Raw genomic sequence first — 15,749 nt, 5'->3', positions numbered from 1 at the left:
TTGCATACAATTTACACTACGATGTGTACACGATAGGCCCTGAGCTCTGCAGGAGCACAAGTCACAGGTAACCGTACAACTTTGAACTTTGTATGCAACTACTAGTACTCTGCAATGCCCTCCCACGTCTAGTTGGACGTTATTTGCCATATCATCTATTGTATTCTCAATGCACCATGCTGCTGTCTATCCTGTTGCTGGGCAGGGGTATGTCATCATGGTCATTTGTTCAGCTCAACGCCGCGCGCACAGTATATACTAGATAGACAACTGCAGTCCACCACAACGTTGTGCACTGTACACCGCCCCCGTAGAGTAGCATGGGCATTCTAAGAACCCTTGTAAAAAGTCGTCACACCACCTGACCGTATAGGATCTGGTTACAACTTACGATAGTGGACCGCTCGTCGTAACTCATACCAAACTGTCCTTCCTCGTACCTACGAAGAGAAAAGTATGCTTGAGCATACCTTCTAGTGAAGATTGCTCTAGTGCGTTATGATCAAGACTGTTTGTTGATCTGCGTTATATTCTGCTTTAGTGCAACTAAAGTTCCACCGCCTCGCCGTCGACCTCCCTCAGGTAAGCTACAGTCGCATGCTAGAAGCAATGTTCCTTGCAGCCTTTTTTAAAAGGTTTTGCACTGCCAATAACTAGGTGCCGTAAGAAATTAAGTCACCGGTATTTAGCCGGTGTTGTTAGCCATGGTGAATGGACCTTGGAGGCTGGGCTGCGCTCCAATAGCTCTGAACTGTTTTTCCCTCTGTGTGTGTGTTTTTGTCTGTCTGTCTGTGCCTGTGCACATGCATGTGCATTTCTGTCCGTGTGTCTGTCTGTGCACGTGCATGCGTGTTTCTGGTGTATGCAGCACTGGACCTGCCCGCTCCACCAGAGCATCAGCCAATCATCCGTCACAACGAGTTGTCGCCGATACTGGATGGCACCGGCGGAGCGTCACTGGACTTTGATGAAGTAGAGGAACAGTTGCTGAGGCTCAAGGCTGGCAGAACGTGAGCACCGCCGACACACCACACACACACAGCATCACAACTCCCGAATACGGCGCCAAGAAAGCTCATCCTGGACTCGGTAGAGGACAGTTTCACCTATGGTACGGTCCGAAATCCTCCACGGAACAGCCGCGTTGCGCAATGAATGCAAATAACTGTCCTGATGCATTGCATATGTCCGATACCAACTGTGGATCTTCTCAGAGAATGAAAAGGTCAGTGCTTTACCAGGTCAGTTATACTAGCCTAACTCTTTTAGTGTTATTTTCCTACCCACCGTACTGGACTATTACCACCAAATGCATACACTGGAAACAGTCACTTGTACCAGTGACTCTTTCACTGGGATTGTTCTCCCGTCCACGACGGGACTTTCCCCACCAAACACGCACATCACCGTAGTATACTGCACAGTAGAGCTAAGTGCATTTCAAAGTTTTTTTGTCTCTGTCTATTTGCACCGACTTGCATGCTATCCATGACCCCTTGTCTTGAGCCACCGTGAGAGCGTAAAGAGAAATGGCACATGTTTTAACTGCCAGTACTTGAAGTCGTGTTATTTTTGAAGTAGTATTTTGTTTTATTCATAATATGGTGCTAAATACACCTGGCAATATGGCGGTGACTACACGCCTGCCCACACACGCTCTATTTTTTAAACTAATATTGTTACGGCTAGCCTTTAGTCAGCTAGAAACTTTTCCTGTGTGAAAATTGCAGCTTACAGCGGGCTTCACTATCTGCCACCTTATTATTATAATCATAATAAATTTATTTTTAACGTATAATATTTTTAACCGTCTCAAACATTCTGATGAAATATTATGCTAGGACACTGTTGCATCCCCTTGATGTTTTTCTCATAAAGCGGAGAATTTCGTTTCTCTATTTTTTTTGGAGAGCCCTGCCGAACTAACTTTAATAGGCTGTGTTATTTTTTATATACATCTACTAGTAGTAGACAGCCCCCCCCCCCCCCGCTAGGACCCGCACATGCACTTGCATTGCTGGGTCCCTCACATGCACTTGTATCTTAGGCATTCTGCTGTGGCTGGCCCTTTTGCAGTTGCTGCTGATGTTGTCTACAGTATAGATAATAATCATAGTGTACTGGAGCTATGAAGACAATTCCCTCAGACGAATGTATATTATTCGTTCTACTGAACTGCGACCTGGTGCTTAGTGTATGCTCACTATCACACTGCGTCACACAATCTACATTTCTGCAAGCAGAGGAAGCGAAAATAACGGGCAACAAACAGCCATGGGTTGTGTGCGGCATTCTGTCCAGCAAACAGATACGGTCAGATTTTTCCACGGACCTTTAATAAAACGTTTTCAATTTTTGTCCCAAAGTAAAAATTAGGGCTGAAACGATCGTGGATTTTCACCTATCGATTACTCTTTAGCTTAACGATCGAGTAATCGATTATAATCTTTAGCAAATAGCATCAGAATTTTGTGCAAAAATTATCCTGTTTCCAAAAGCTAGGCCTTCATAATACCAAAAATCTGCATTAGTGACAGGGTAGCTCCAAAACATGACAGTTTTGAAGTCAATTTAACCTCAGAATCTGCACGATGCCCCTGGCAACTGCATACACACAGCGGAAACTGATTCAAACTTCACAAAACGAGGGTTTTCAGTACTTTTTGGACTCAAAATTCCTAACGAGTAATCTATAACGTAACGATTACTTGATTTATAAGGAATTATCGATCGTTTACCGAGTAATTGGTATAATCGTTTCAGCCCTAGTAAAAATAAAACTACATGTATAGGAAGCTAGAGAAGGCTATTCTCCAGAGATTCACCGAAAAACATTTTCAAATTTCATCTCCACCCTGCCAATAAACTCAAGAATGAAGTCAAAATTCTCCCGAAAAAATGTACCGCCCCAGCCACCTTGACCGCACACATCCGTTTTCCACCAGAATATCCGGATAGGCAAGGGAACCGGATAACCGAACACCGGTTATGTTGGATGCACCACGTATGCTGTGAATCTGTAACCAGCTATTTTCTTCCGCATTGCGAGGGATCCGGATAAAAGAGGACAGGAAAAGCAAGGTCTGACTGTAGTCTGATTGTGTGCCGACTTGCTGAGAAGCTGACACCACTGGCATTCAGCTCTCATACTCTACAGACTAAGAATGCATGCCTTCCCCTGGCCTCTCAGAATAACAGCTACTGAACAGTTAACCTACACATCTACAACTGCTGCACGCTGCACTTCGAATGAGGCACCACACACTTCAAATATGCTCGAAGTGCCGAAAGACTGACCGATGCAGAAAGATGCAGAGCTACCTATCAATTGAATGCAGTGAGATAATCAGACGTGAAAAAAGCGTGTGAACTGATAGCGTAGAGATCAGGGGCAGCCATTGCAAAGAGAAGTTCTACGCGTGCTCTGCCCCCACCCCCCCCCCCCCCTCACACACACAGAGCGTAGTTCTAATATGGCAAGAATGTATATGGGTGCCTGGAGCGCAGTGACACCTGGCTGCAAGCACTGTGTACGAGTACTATAGTTTTACAGCGCGGGATGCTGCAAGGCTAGGTGCACTCAGACTTGACGCAGGCGTCGCAATCGTTCTGCGTTTTCAAGTAGCTCTTGCAGCAGGCGGCGCACACGGTACACGAGCCGCTCGGCTGGCACACGTTCGTCTTGGGGCACGCCTGCGCCACGCACGCATCGCAGTCGCTCTGCGTCTTCAGGTAGGTCTTGCAGCAGGCGGCGCAGACGTTGCACTGCGCTGCTGGCGTGCAGACATGGCTACCGGGCGACGGGCCGGGACCACCGCCGTTCAGGACGCTGCGAACCGTCTTGCTGACCTTGTAGGTGAACGTGCCCGAGCCGAAGTCCATGGTGTCCATTGACGTGTCGAACACGAACACTCCGGCCAGTTTATTGTCCACTGTGTGCGACACAGAAGCAGAGAAGTGGCTAAGCAATTAGTTGTTGCCGTACTGTTCAGTGATCGCTTCGGGATGCCATGCGACAGAACCGGCGGAACCAGTCAGCTTTGATTGGTCCCGCCATACCCTAGCCATTCATACAGTTTGTGTATGATACGGAGGGTATACAGGAACCCCTCAGCAGTAAACACATGTTGGTGACCAAAACGTTGGTCCGGTCATGGCCTGACCGACCGGACTGTTTCTGCCGGTCCCGTGCGATTATCGCAGACAGCTACAAGGGCATTTTATAGCGGGATGTACCGCATTTTCCGCCTGCATGAAGCCATGACGTTATAAGGGAACAAACAGACCATTGGAAAAGGTGATGTACATGTGCGATGCGACTGGCTGCACAACAGTAGTTCATAATCGACTGATAGGTTTGCAGTAGCGCGTTTCTGTCTCACCGCCATCGCTTAAAAAACACTGAGGCTATTTTCTCCAAATTTGTTTGGTCGCCTCACCTACACCTCCATAGTTTGTATACGCATGCAATTTCGGTGTGAATGATCACATGTCATGATGATCTTATGACAGTGCATATACATGTGCATTTAGTGCATCACCTGGTGTGCATGCTATGTCAGCATTGCCGCAGCCATACAGTACACAGTGCACCCTGGCCGTCCGCTGAGCACCACCCAGAACGGCACAGTCATGCACAATTCAGGTTAAAAGCCGGGCAAGACGGAGCTCTTCCGGCACACGGCGCAACAGTCTTTCGTCCATTCGTTTGTCTGTTTAAAACTGTCGTTTGTAGCAATACTCTGCCTCTCGGGCCTTGATGTTGTGCCTCGTGCTAGCTATTGGTCTGGTTTTTTTCTTGACCCTTGTCGTGTTGTCTATTGTTGGCTGTCCCCTTCCCGTATCCATCCAGCATATGCGAATCTGTGGGCATTTATCATGTAGAAATTGCTGACATTGACGCGGAAATGCGATTAATAATAATACTATGACTGAGCTGCATACAACCATGCAGTACACCCTGGTCACACCCCCCCCCCCCCTCCCCAGAACTACCCAGAACTACCCAGAACCTCCCTGAGAACCACATGCACAATTCACTGAGCTATAAGTCATGACCAACCTGCATATTTCGTTATGGCGGCCGCCGATGTCTCTTCATTGTAAGTGATCCACGTCCCTGCCTTGGTCCAGCCGTCAGAGCTGTCCGATACCAACTGTGGATCTTCTCAGAGAATGAAAAGGTCAGTGCTTTACCAGGTCAGTTACTAGCCTAACTCTTTTAGTGTTATTTTCCTACCCACCGTACTGGACTATTACCACCAAATGCATACACTGGAAACAGTCACTTGTACCAGTGACTCTTTCACTGGGATTGTTCTCCCGTCCACGACGGGACTTTCCCCACCAAACACGCACATCACCGTAGTATACTGCACAGTAGAGCTAAGTGCATTTCAAAACTTAGTTTTTTTGTCTCTGTCTATTTGCACCGACTTGCATGCTATCCATGACCCCTTGTCTTGAGCCACCGTGAGAGCGTAAAGAGAAATGGCACATGTTTTAACTGCCAGTACTTGAAGTCGTGTTATTTTTGAAGTAGTATTTTGTTTTATTCATAATATGGTGCTAAATACACCTGGCAATATGGCGGTGACTACACGCCTGCCCACACACGCTCTATTTTTTAAACTAATATTGTTACGGCTAGCCTTTAGTCAGCTAGAAACTTTTCCTGTGTGAAAATTGCAGCTTACAGCGGGCTTCACTATCTGCCACCTTATTATTATAATCATAATAAATTTATTTTTAACGTATAATATTTTTAACCGTCTCAAACATTCTGATGAAATATTATGCTAGGACACTGTTGCATCCCCTTGATGTTTTTCTCATAAAGCGGAGAATTTCGTTTCTCTATTTTTTTTGGAGAGCCCTGCCGAACTAACTTTAATAGGCTGTGTTATTTTTTATATACATCTACTAGTAGTAGACAGCCCCCCCCCCCCCCCCCCCCCGCTAGGACCCGCACATGCACTTGCATTGCTGGGTCCCTCACATGCACTTGTATCTTAGGCATTCTGCTGTGGCTGGCCCTTTTGCAGTTGCTGCTGATGTTGTCTACAGTATAGATAATAATCATAGTGTACTGGAGCTATGAAGACAATTCCCTCAGACGAATGTATATTATTCGTTCTACTGAACTGCGACCTGGTGCTTAGTGTATGCTCACTATCACACTGCGTCACACAATCTACATTTCTGCAAGCAGAGGAAGCGAAAATAACGGGCAACAAACAGCCATGGGTTGTGTGCGGCATTCTGTCCAGCAAACAGATACGGTCAGATTTTTCCACGGACCTTTAATAAAACGTTTTCAATTTTTGTCCCAAAGTAAAAATAAAACTACATGTATAGGAAGCTAGAGAAGGCTATTCTCCAGAGATTCACCGAAAAACATTTTCAAATTTCATCTCCACCCTGCCAATAAACTCAAGAATGAAGTCAAAATTCTCCCGAAAAAATGTACCGCCCCAGCCACCTTGACCGCACACATCCGTTTTCCACCAGAATATCCGGATAGGCAAGGGAACCGGATAACCGAACACCGGTTATGTTGGATGCACCACGTATGCTGTGAATCTGTAACCAGCTATTTTCTTCCGCATTGCGAGGGATCCGGATAAAAGAGGACAGGAAAAGCAAGGTCTGACTGTAGTCTGATTGTGTGCCGACTTGCTGAGAAGCTGACACCACTGGCATTCAGCTCTCATACTCTACAGACTAAGAATGCATGCCTTCCCCTGGCCTCTCAGAATAACAGCTACTGAACAGTTAACCTACACATCTACAACTGCTGCACGCTGCACTTCGAATGAGGCACCACACACTTCAAATATGCTCGAAGTGCCGAAAGACTGACCGATGCAGAAAGATGCAGAGCTACCTATCAATTGAATGCAGTGAGATAATCAGACGTGAAAAAAGCGTGTGAACTGATAGCGTAGAGATCAGGGGCAGCCATTGCAAAGAGAAGTTCTACGCGTGCTCTGCCCCCACCCCCCCCCCCCCCCTCACACACACACAGAGCGTAGTTCTAATATGGCAAGAATGTATATGGGTGCCTGGAGCGCAGTGACACCTGGCTGCAAGCACTGTGTACGAGTACTATAGTTTTACAGCGCGGGATGCTGCAAGGCTAGGTGCACTCAGACTTGACGCAGGCGTCGCAATCGTTCTGCGTTTTCAAGTAGCTCTTGCAGCAGGCGGCGCACACGGTACACGAGCCGCTCGGCTGGCACACGTTCGTCTTGGGGCACGCCTGCGCCACGCACGCATCGCAGTCGCTCTGCGTCTTCAGGTAGGTCTTGCAGCAGGCGGCGCAGACGTTGCACTGCGCTGCTGGCGTGCAGACATGGCTACCGGGCGACGGGCCGGGACCACCGCCGTTCAGGACGCTGCGAACCGTCTTGCTGACCTTGTAGGTGAACGTGCCCGAGCCGAAGTCCATGGTGTCCATTGACGTGTCGAACACGAACACTCCGGCCAGTTTATTGTCCACTGTGTGCGACACAGAAGCAGAGAAGTGGCTAAGCAATTAGTTGTTGCCGTACTGTTCAGTGATCGCTTCGGGATGCCATGCGACAGAACCGGCGGAACCAGTCAGCTTTGATTGGTCCCGCCATACCCTAGCCATTCATACAGTTTGTGTATGATACGGAGGGTATACAGGAACCCCTCAGCAGTAAACACATGTTGGTGACCAAAACGTTGGTCCGGTCATGGCCTGACCGACCGGACTGTTTCTGCCGGTCCCGTGCGATTATCGCAGACAGCTACAAGGGCATTTTATAGCGGGATGTACCGCATTTTCCGCCTGCATGAAGCCATGACGTTATAAGGGAACAAACAGACCATTGGAAAAGGTGATGTACATGTGCGATGCGACTGGCTGCACAACAGTAGTTCATAATCGACTGATAGGTTTGCAGTAGCGCGTTTCTGTCTCACCGCCATCGCTTAAAAAACACTGAGGCTATTTTCTCCAAATTTGTTTGGTCGCCTCACCTACACCTCCATAGTTTGTATACGCATGCAATTTCGGTGTGAATGATCACATGTCATGATGATCTTATGACAGTGCATATACATGTGCATTTAGTGCATCACCTGGTGTGCATGCTATGTCAGCATTGCCGCAGCCATACAGTACACAGTGCACCCTGGCCGTCCGCTGAGCACCACCCAGAACGGCACAGTCATGCACAATTCAGGTTAAAAGCCGGGCAAGACGGAGCTCTTCCGGCACACGGCGCAACAGTCTTTCGTCCATTCGTTTGTCTGTTTAAAACTGTCGTTTGTAGCAATACTCTGCCTCTCGGGCCTTGATGTTGTGCCTCGTGCTAGCTATTGGTCTGGTTTTTTTCTTGACCCTTGTCGTGTTGTCTATTGTTGGCTGTCCCCTTCCCGTATCCATCCAGCATATGCGAATCTGTGGGCATTTATCATGTAGAAATTGCTGACATTGACGCGGAAATGCGATTAATAATAATACTATGACTGAGCTGCATACAACCATGCAGTACACCCTGGTCACACCCCCCCCCCCCCCTCCCCAGAACTACCCAGAACTACCCAGAACCTCCCTGAGAACCACATGCACAATTCACTGAGCTATAAGTCATGACCAACCTGCATATTTCGTTATGGCGGCCGCCGATGTCTCTTCATTGTAAGTGATCCACGTCCCTGCCTTGGTCCAGCCGTCAGAGCTGTCCTCTGGTAGGTAAGCGATCATTGTCTCGGTTTTCTTGTCGTAGAAGGTCTGCGGTCCCGATGCATCAATCTCGCTGACCATCATTGTGCCGCACAGCTGACAACCTTTACCGTACTTTGCACCGTATGTCTGCTTGAACGGACCACAGCACAGACCTGCAATGTGGCAGAGGAGAGGGAGAGAGAGAGAGAGAGAGAGAGAGAGAGAGAGAGAGAGAGAGTGAATGAGTGTGTGTGTGTGTGTGTGTGTGTGTGTGTGTGTGTGTGTGTGTGTGTGTGTGTGTGTGTGTGCGTGTGTGTGTGCGCGCGTGTGTGTATATGTGTGTGAGAGAGAGAGAGAGAGAGAGAGAGAGAGAGAGAGAGAGAGAGAGAGAGAGAGAGAGAGAGAGAGAGAGAGAGAGAGAGAGAGAGAGAGAGAGAGAGAGAGAGAGAGAGAGAGAGAGAGGGAGAGAGAGAGGGAGAGAGAGAGAGGGAGAGAGAGAGAGTGAACGAGCAAACGAGTTAGTGAGAGAGTGTGGGAAAGAGAGAGAGAGAGCTACTTGCAAATGTTCAGGCTAAACTGATTCACCATGTGACCATACACACACACACACACACACACACACACACACACACACACACAAGGCTCGCATGGGTAGCAGGGCAGCTGCAACGGCTTCAACCACTGCTTGGAGATGGCTTTTGATCTTACCCTGAATTTCGCCCTTCAGACCATACGTTTTCCAGGCATCACCCGTTAGACCTGGCGCAAACCTGTGTGTACAGCATTACAGGAGAGGCAGCACAAACGGCACACAGCACGATCAAGCAGCAGCAGCATGCAGGAATCGGGACTAACGCTATACTGTAGTGCGATGCCTACGGAGAGCTGGTACTGGTACCATAAGCTTACAAGTCCTCTTCTTTCCTCAATGTTCACCCTGCAGGCGGCTGCTACTTGCACCGAGAGGCGCACTAGAGGGCAATCATTCTCTTCACTTTCTTTGCCCGCTGCCACCACTAGATATGGCATGTTCTCTATTTCCTTCCTTGGCGCTGATAGGTGGAATTCTCTCAGCCTGTCTCGTGTCGTCAGGTTGAGCATCTATCCGTTTTTGTTTCACTCTGTAAAGAGCACTTGGGAAGTTAGGGTTCCCTCTAACAAGACGTCTGTAGGGCCTTCCCTATCAAAATAATAAATTCTACTGCTATTCTACTACTACTACTGGGCCATGGGAGTCACATGCGCGGTCAGACTGGTCAGACTGGTCACATACAGCAGGAGTGCACAATACAAATTACATAAACTGTAACATCAAAAGTGGCTTAGATCTTGATTTGATCTTGATCGGATCTTGGTTTGATCTTGATTTGATCCTGATTTGATCCTGATTTGATCTTGATTTGATCTTGATTTCAAAATTACTCCAGGTCGGCGAAATGGCGGTCAACACGTGAAGAACATCACACGCTCCACGGCTAGCTGTGCACAATGGTTCGTCACACCCTGTGATGTTGGGCGTGTGCTGACCGCCATTTTACAGACTACATGTATCTAGTAAAATTTATCAAAACTAGAATTTTGACTGGTCGGACGGATAAGGGTTAAATTTGAGCCATAAAGGGTTTGAGAAAGATTTGCCCAGCCATAAGTGGCATAGCTACTCAGAGCATATTGTGCAAAGTTCAGATGCAGTAGTAACATACAGTAGTAAACGCACACTGATCACCAGTTTACCATGTGTGTCCATATAGGGGTATTCCAATGATGATCTTGCTGGCTGGAACTCCTGCGGCTAGGTACCCTTGCACTGGATGGATGCACGCGAGAAAACATACACACACATACACACACACACACACACATTCAAACACATACGCACACACACACTCAAACACACACATAAACACACACACACACACACACACACATCAGGGGCATTCACAACGGCGGGCGTCTGCAAGACCACGACGCGATCATGTTCAGTCCTGAATACAAAAAGCACCGTGGCTGCAAGGTACAGTGCTGCTCGATGAAATCCGATCGCATGTGTCAAGTTTGTACTCTGCACCTGTTCACACGTCTAGGGCTGCACAGCACCCAGTGTTTACAGGACTCACACGATCAGATTACATTGCCCGATAGACCGAAGTGCCCGTAAGTTCAGGATCCGGATAACCGAGGTATGAGTGTACTTGCAAAAGCTAGAAACTTGCCGTCTTACCAGTGTAGTTAAGGCTCCACTGGACTACGCTGGACTCGGGCGGTGAGTACAGCGGGCAGTTGGGCGACGTTACCGACGAGTTAGCAATGTCCGACACCGTGTAGTCGTAGGTCATGACGTGCCAGTAGTCGATGTAGTTGTCCATGGTCTTGAAGTCAAACTTGTCCCAGTTCTTGTGCGCCGACTGGCTGGCCACGGTGATCATGTAGGTACTGCCGAACGCGGCGCGCATCTCCTGCAGCAGCGCTGAGAAGTTCGGAGTGTCCTGGGGGCAGGTACCGCCAGCGTCCGTGCTGCTCTTGAACTGCGCACAGCTGTACTTGATGTGGTCGGTGCGCTGTGGACTGCACGGGTACTCCCAGTCAATGTCAATGCCGTCAAAGCCCGTCGTCTTAATGGCCGTCACGCAGCTGCTGATGAACGCAGCGCGGTTGGTCTTGGTGCTGACCATCTTGCTGAAAATCGACGAGGGCATGTTCCAGCCGCCCACCGACAGCAGCACCTTCATGTTCGGATTGGTCTTCTTGTAGGCCATGACCTGCACGGGTTGTGTTGCGCCATGCCGCACAACAGCACACCAGCAGTGAACATTAGGATGAAAAACGCAAGTACAGTAAAACCTGTCAAGGCGACCACTCGGATAAGGCGACCACCTGTCCCAGAAGACCACTGCAATCAGGACCAAGGGATGCAATTTCCAGTCAAATGACCCTGGATAAGGAGACCACCTGGTTACAGAGACCACGTTTTGAAGGTCCCATGGGCGGTCGTCTTACACAGGGTTCACTGTACAGTGTACACACAATCATCCAGGCCATGCAGCATGCACGGTCGGCGGGAGCAGTTCTCGATTGGTCCGGCCGTACCATAGACTTTCATACAGTTTGCGCATGATACGGAGCAGGAGTCGTAAAATACCGACTCCCTGAGGGTATACAGCAACCCCTCTAAAGCAGTAAACACACGTTGGTGGGCAAAACGTTAGTCCGGCCATGGCCTGGCCAACCGCACCGGGCTGGCCATGCCAACAACAGCTCATGTGGACATGCTGTTCAGGCACATAATCTTTTTTCTCTTTGTTTTCTACGTTCAGATCGTTGGAACTCTCTACCTGCTGACATTCGCCTTTGCACTTGTGACATCTGTTTCTCGCTTCCGTTACCTTGTATTGGCACATTTAGGGTACCCTGTAAGAAGGCCTTAGGCCTGTGGGGATTGCCCAATCAAAAATTTAATAATAATACAGTGGAATGAAGTGACCACTCCAATGCCAGCATCACATAATATAGTATAGAAATGGTGGTAGAATCTACTACTTCAAGAAGTACTTTTTAAACTGCGACACACCTGAGGAAATGGCAGTAAAGGCACACCTGCCCACATAATGCTCTCTAAATCTAAGCTGCAAAGTTCTGGCGAAGAGCACACCTTCTCTCACCACATCATAAGTTGTGGCACGGCGCCTAGAGAAGCCGCGACTCTTTGCCTGAACTTTGCAGCTTAGAGAGCGTTGTGTGGGCAAGCAGGCATGCATTTGCCGCCACTTTGCCAGGTGTACATGTACCACCATTATTGTACTGTACCACTATGATTTGTGTGTAAACTTCTGATACATGTAGTCCATACCACCCAGTCCAGGGCTTACATGTACCGTGGCAATGCGGTGCCTGGATATTATCAGTTTAGTTCAGTCAGCAAACCGTGACTTGACCCGTTCTTATGTGGGGCGCCTTGGGACCAAACAGTGTTTGTAGCTCAATCGGACAGAGCATGCGCAGCCGAATGCGATTATCGACAGTCACAGCACAACGAATGACAACGCGATGCACGAGTAGAGTCCCTAGCCTCCCAGTCCCAGTACAAATTTCAAATCACACTCACTTCAAGTTGTGCACTTTCTCCTTTTTACTATGTTCCTAGTACATACTTCAGTATAAAAATAGGAGATCCCCCAGATAGGCGGTAGCCTTTGAGTAATCCTGAAATAACAATTTAATATTGACTGAGTATGAGCTCAATATAGGAAATGTTAGCCGAGAAAATGTCTAGAGGCAAAGCCTCGGTCTTTAACGAGGTTTTATTTCCTATACTGACCAAGTACGACGTCAATATACCGTAGTTATTGTCGCATATAAAAGCAGGTGCTTACGGCCATATCAGCTGGGGTTCAAACTATGCTTCTATTCAAAACATGCTTCTACGTCCACATCTTCAGTCTAACACTGTGCCGTGCATACTGCCACACATGCTCTGTGCAAGTACTTGTACTTGCTCGTGTAGAGAGCGTCTTCTATTCAAACCATGCTTCTGTGTCACAGCGCACTTCGACTCAACCGGCTTCTATTCCAGTCATGCTGGGATTTATCATGACCAGCCAAAGCCTGTGTTTAATTCCTAAACAGGAGTCAAATATAGGGGTGTCGGAACCGGTGTGACAGGTGCGGCCAAATCCGCACCAATAATTTCATCTTCGGATTTTTGAACCAATCGAATATGGGCTATTTGGGCCCAATTTCCCTAAACATGTTCCCGGGGGAGGACCCGTACCCCCTGGACCCTCTGCTCATCAATGGCCGCACCAATGCCGAATACCTTCCGACATGCCTGAAGTAACTAACGCTTTAGAGTCAGTCAATAGCCCTAAGGAGTGAAAATAAGCAGGAGTATTGGACTGCTTAGGTGTCACAAATCTATGGGAGTCAATACTAACTTGGCCAGTAAGGGAGGGATAACACATTATTATTATCACATGTAAAACGTAAAGCCAAAACTTTAATGCCTCTGCCGGCACTGGTTGTTGTGGTGATGAGGTCGTTCATACACTGGACAATCTATGCGAACTCACCTCGCCGTAAAACTGCGGGTCTTTCGGCTCGACCTTGGTCACCGCGAAGCTACTCGGATCGATGTAGGCGAAGGCGTACATGAGATGATCCAGCGAGCCGACGATCGGTGCAAGATTCTCCGGCGTGTACGTGTATGGCGCTGTGTGATACTGCGCCCAGTTGGCGAAGTAGGCTCCCATGATGGGCGTGCTAGTCACGGACACAAATCCGCTGCTTGCCACCATCAGCAGCACCAGAATGAACGGCAGAGGGACAACACGAGGCGCCATCTTGTAATCTCACCTTCCAACAAAGCGCACGAGGCAGCCCCTTCTTTCTCAACAAATATGAATGGTACTTCGTCACAAGTAAAACTCAGACAAACTGTCCTTGCACTAACTAGGCAAGGAAAACGGAACAGCAGCTGGAAAAACACCTGCCCGGTTCTCGTCTTCGGCTTCAGGCATCGCGAGCTCCGCTATGACAGCAGTTTGCGCCTGTGCACGTAGACGCCGATTCGATCGGCGGTCCGTCAGGCCGGTCCAGAAGCAGAGCAGCTCAGCCCAATCCGATTTGCGCTGACAAGTGACATTGACAATATCGTTCCATGCCATAAGCCATAGGAGATATCGAGACAGCGGTAGAAAACTGCCTGGCCATCTCAAGCAAGGACTTTGTCTTAGGTGTAGACCGTGGTAGACTCCTTTTATGCAGTGGATGCACTAACACTGACAGCTTCACATCTTGATGGACAGCATGCTCCAAATGCTACGACAAGCGATTTTTGGATGGCCTTTCTTGGTCATTGCGGCAACGTCGCATCGACACGACGACAGCCTGATTTTAATGCTTCAAGTTCAACTGTCCGGGTGTGCCTGTACTGCTGTGCGCACAGCTCAGCACACCCCCTACCCACCCGTACCCATCCCTCGCCCTCCACAAGCGCTAGCAAAGCGCCCGCGTCCGGTCGTGTTCTCGTCTCGACCTCTCTCTACTCGTGCCGCGGCTTGGATGATGGGGCCATGGGCCACAAACAGGCCAGTGGCAGTGCAGTAGATCTACGTAGATCTAGATCTACAGTGTAGATCTACGTGGGCCAGCTGGATGTGGACATGCCCTGACCTCAGAGTCAGATGGGGGCATTGCACTTCTTGCTCAAGCTGACTCAAGAGTCAAGTAACCATGGTAACAGGTAGCGTTCTCAACGGTTACGTATCGGCTCAGGTCAGGGACTCAGCTCAGGCAGTCAGGGCTAGCCGGCTGGCGAGGCGAGCCACTCATATCAGCCCAGCTACAAAACTTCAACAGCCTAAGTACTTCGCTAATAACGACTGCGGATATAACGACAATTCGCGAATAACGACATAATTTCCATGCTCAGACCAGAGCAAAGTCCCATCCCACTGAAATACAATAATAATATAATGAGACTTCGGGTATAACGACACTTCACGGGTAAGGACACCGTTTGATACCCCGCCGAGTGTCGTTATACATGTAACATAAGCGAAGTTGACTGTACATGTAATGATTATGTTGTTGTTGTTGTTGTTGTTGTTGTTGTTGTTGTTGTTGTTGTTGTTGTTGTTGTTGTTGTTGTTGTTGTTGTTGTTGTTGTTGTTGTTGTTGTTGTTGTTGTTGTTGTTGTTGTTGTTGTTGTTGTTGTTGTTGTTGTTGTTGTTGTTGTTGTTGTTGTTGTTGTTGTTGTTGTTGTTGTTGTTGTTGTTGTTGTTGTTGTTGTTGTTGTTGTTGTTGTTGTTGTTGTTGTTGTTGTTGTTGTTGTTGTTGTTGTTGTTGTTGTTGTTGTTGTTGTTGTTGTTGTTGTTGTTGTTGTTGTTGTTGTTGTTGTTGTTGTTGTTGTTGTTGTTGTTGTTGTTGTTGTTGTTGTTGTTGTTGTTGTTGTTGTTGTTGTTGTTGTTGTTGTTGTTGTTGTTGTTGTTGTTGTTGTTGTTGTTGTTGTTGTTGTTGTTGTTGTTGTTGTTGTTGTTGTTGTTGTTGTTGTTGT

General features: G+C 48.1%; 1 protein-coding gene and 1 long non-coding RNA gene across 2 annotated transcripts; both read right to left on the bottom strand.

Moving 5' to 3' along the window:
• Window positions 1-3,012: 3,012 nt before the first annotated feature.
• On the bottom strand, window positions 3,013-5,210 carry LOC135817767 (uncharacterized). Its single transcript, XR_010553581.1, has 2 exons — window positions 5,063-5,210; window positions 3,013-3,932 (listed from the first exon to the last, which is right to left on the bottom strand). It is a non-coding gene; the product is annotated as an uncharacterized LOC135817767 (long non-coding RNA).
• A 1,599-nt stretch (window positions 5,211-6,809) lies between these two features.
• Window positions 6,810-14,345, bottom strand: LOC135817766 (acidic mammalian chitinase-like). Its single transcript, XM_065331007.1, has 6 exons — window positions 13,765-14,345; window positions 10,920-11,457; window positions 10,433-10,505; window positions 9,407-9,468; window positions 8,632-8,871; window positions 6,810-7,500 (listed from the first exon to the last, which is right to left on the bottom strand). Exons 1-6 carry the CDS (start codon window positions 14,032-14,034, stop codon window positions 7,139-7,141), a joined length of 1,545 nt encoding a protein of 514 aa, XP_065187079.1. The 5' UTR covers window positions 14,035-14,345; the 3' UTR covers window positions 6,810-7,138.
• Between the last annotated feature and the right edge of the window lie 1,404 nt (window positions 14,346-15,749).

Source organism: Sycon ciliatum, chromosome 5, assembly GCF_964019385.1.
Source record: "Sycon ciliatum chromosome 5, ocSycCili1.1, whole genome shotgun sequence".
NCBI lineage: Eukaryota > Metazoa > Porifera > Calcarea > Leucosolenida > Sycettidae > Sycon > Sycon ciliatum.
This window is presented reverse-complemented; position numbering and strand designations above follow the sequence as displayed.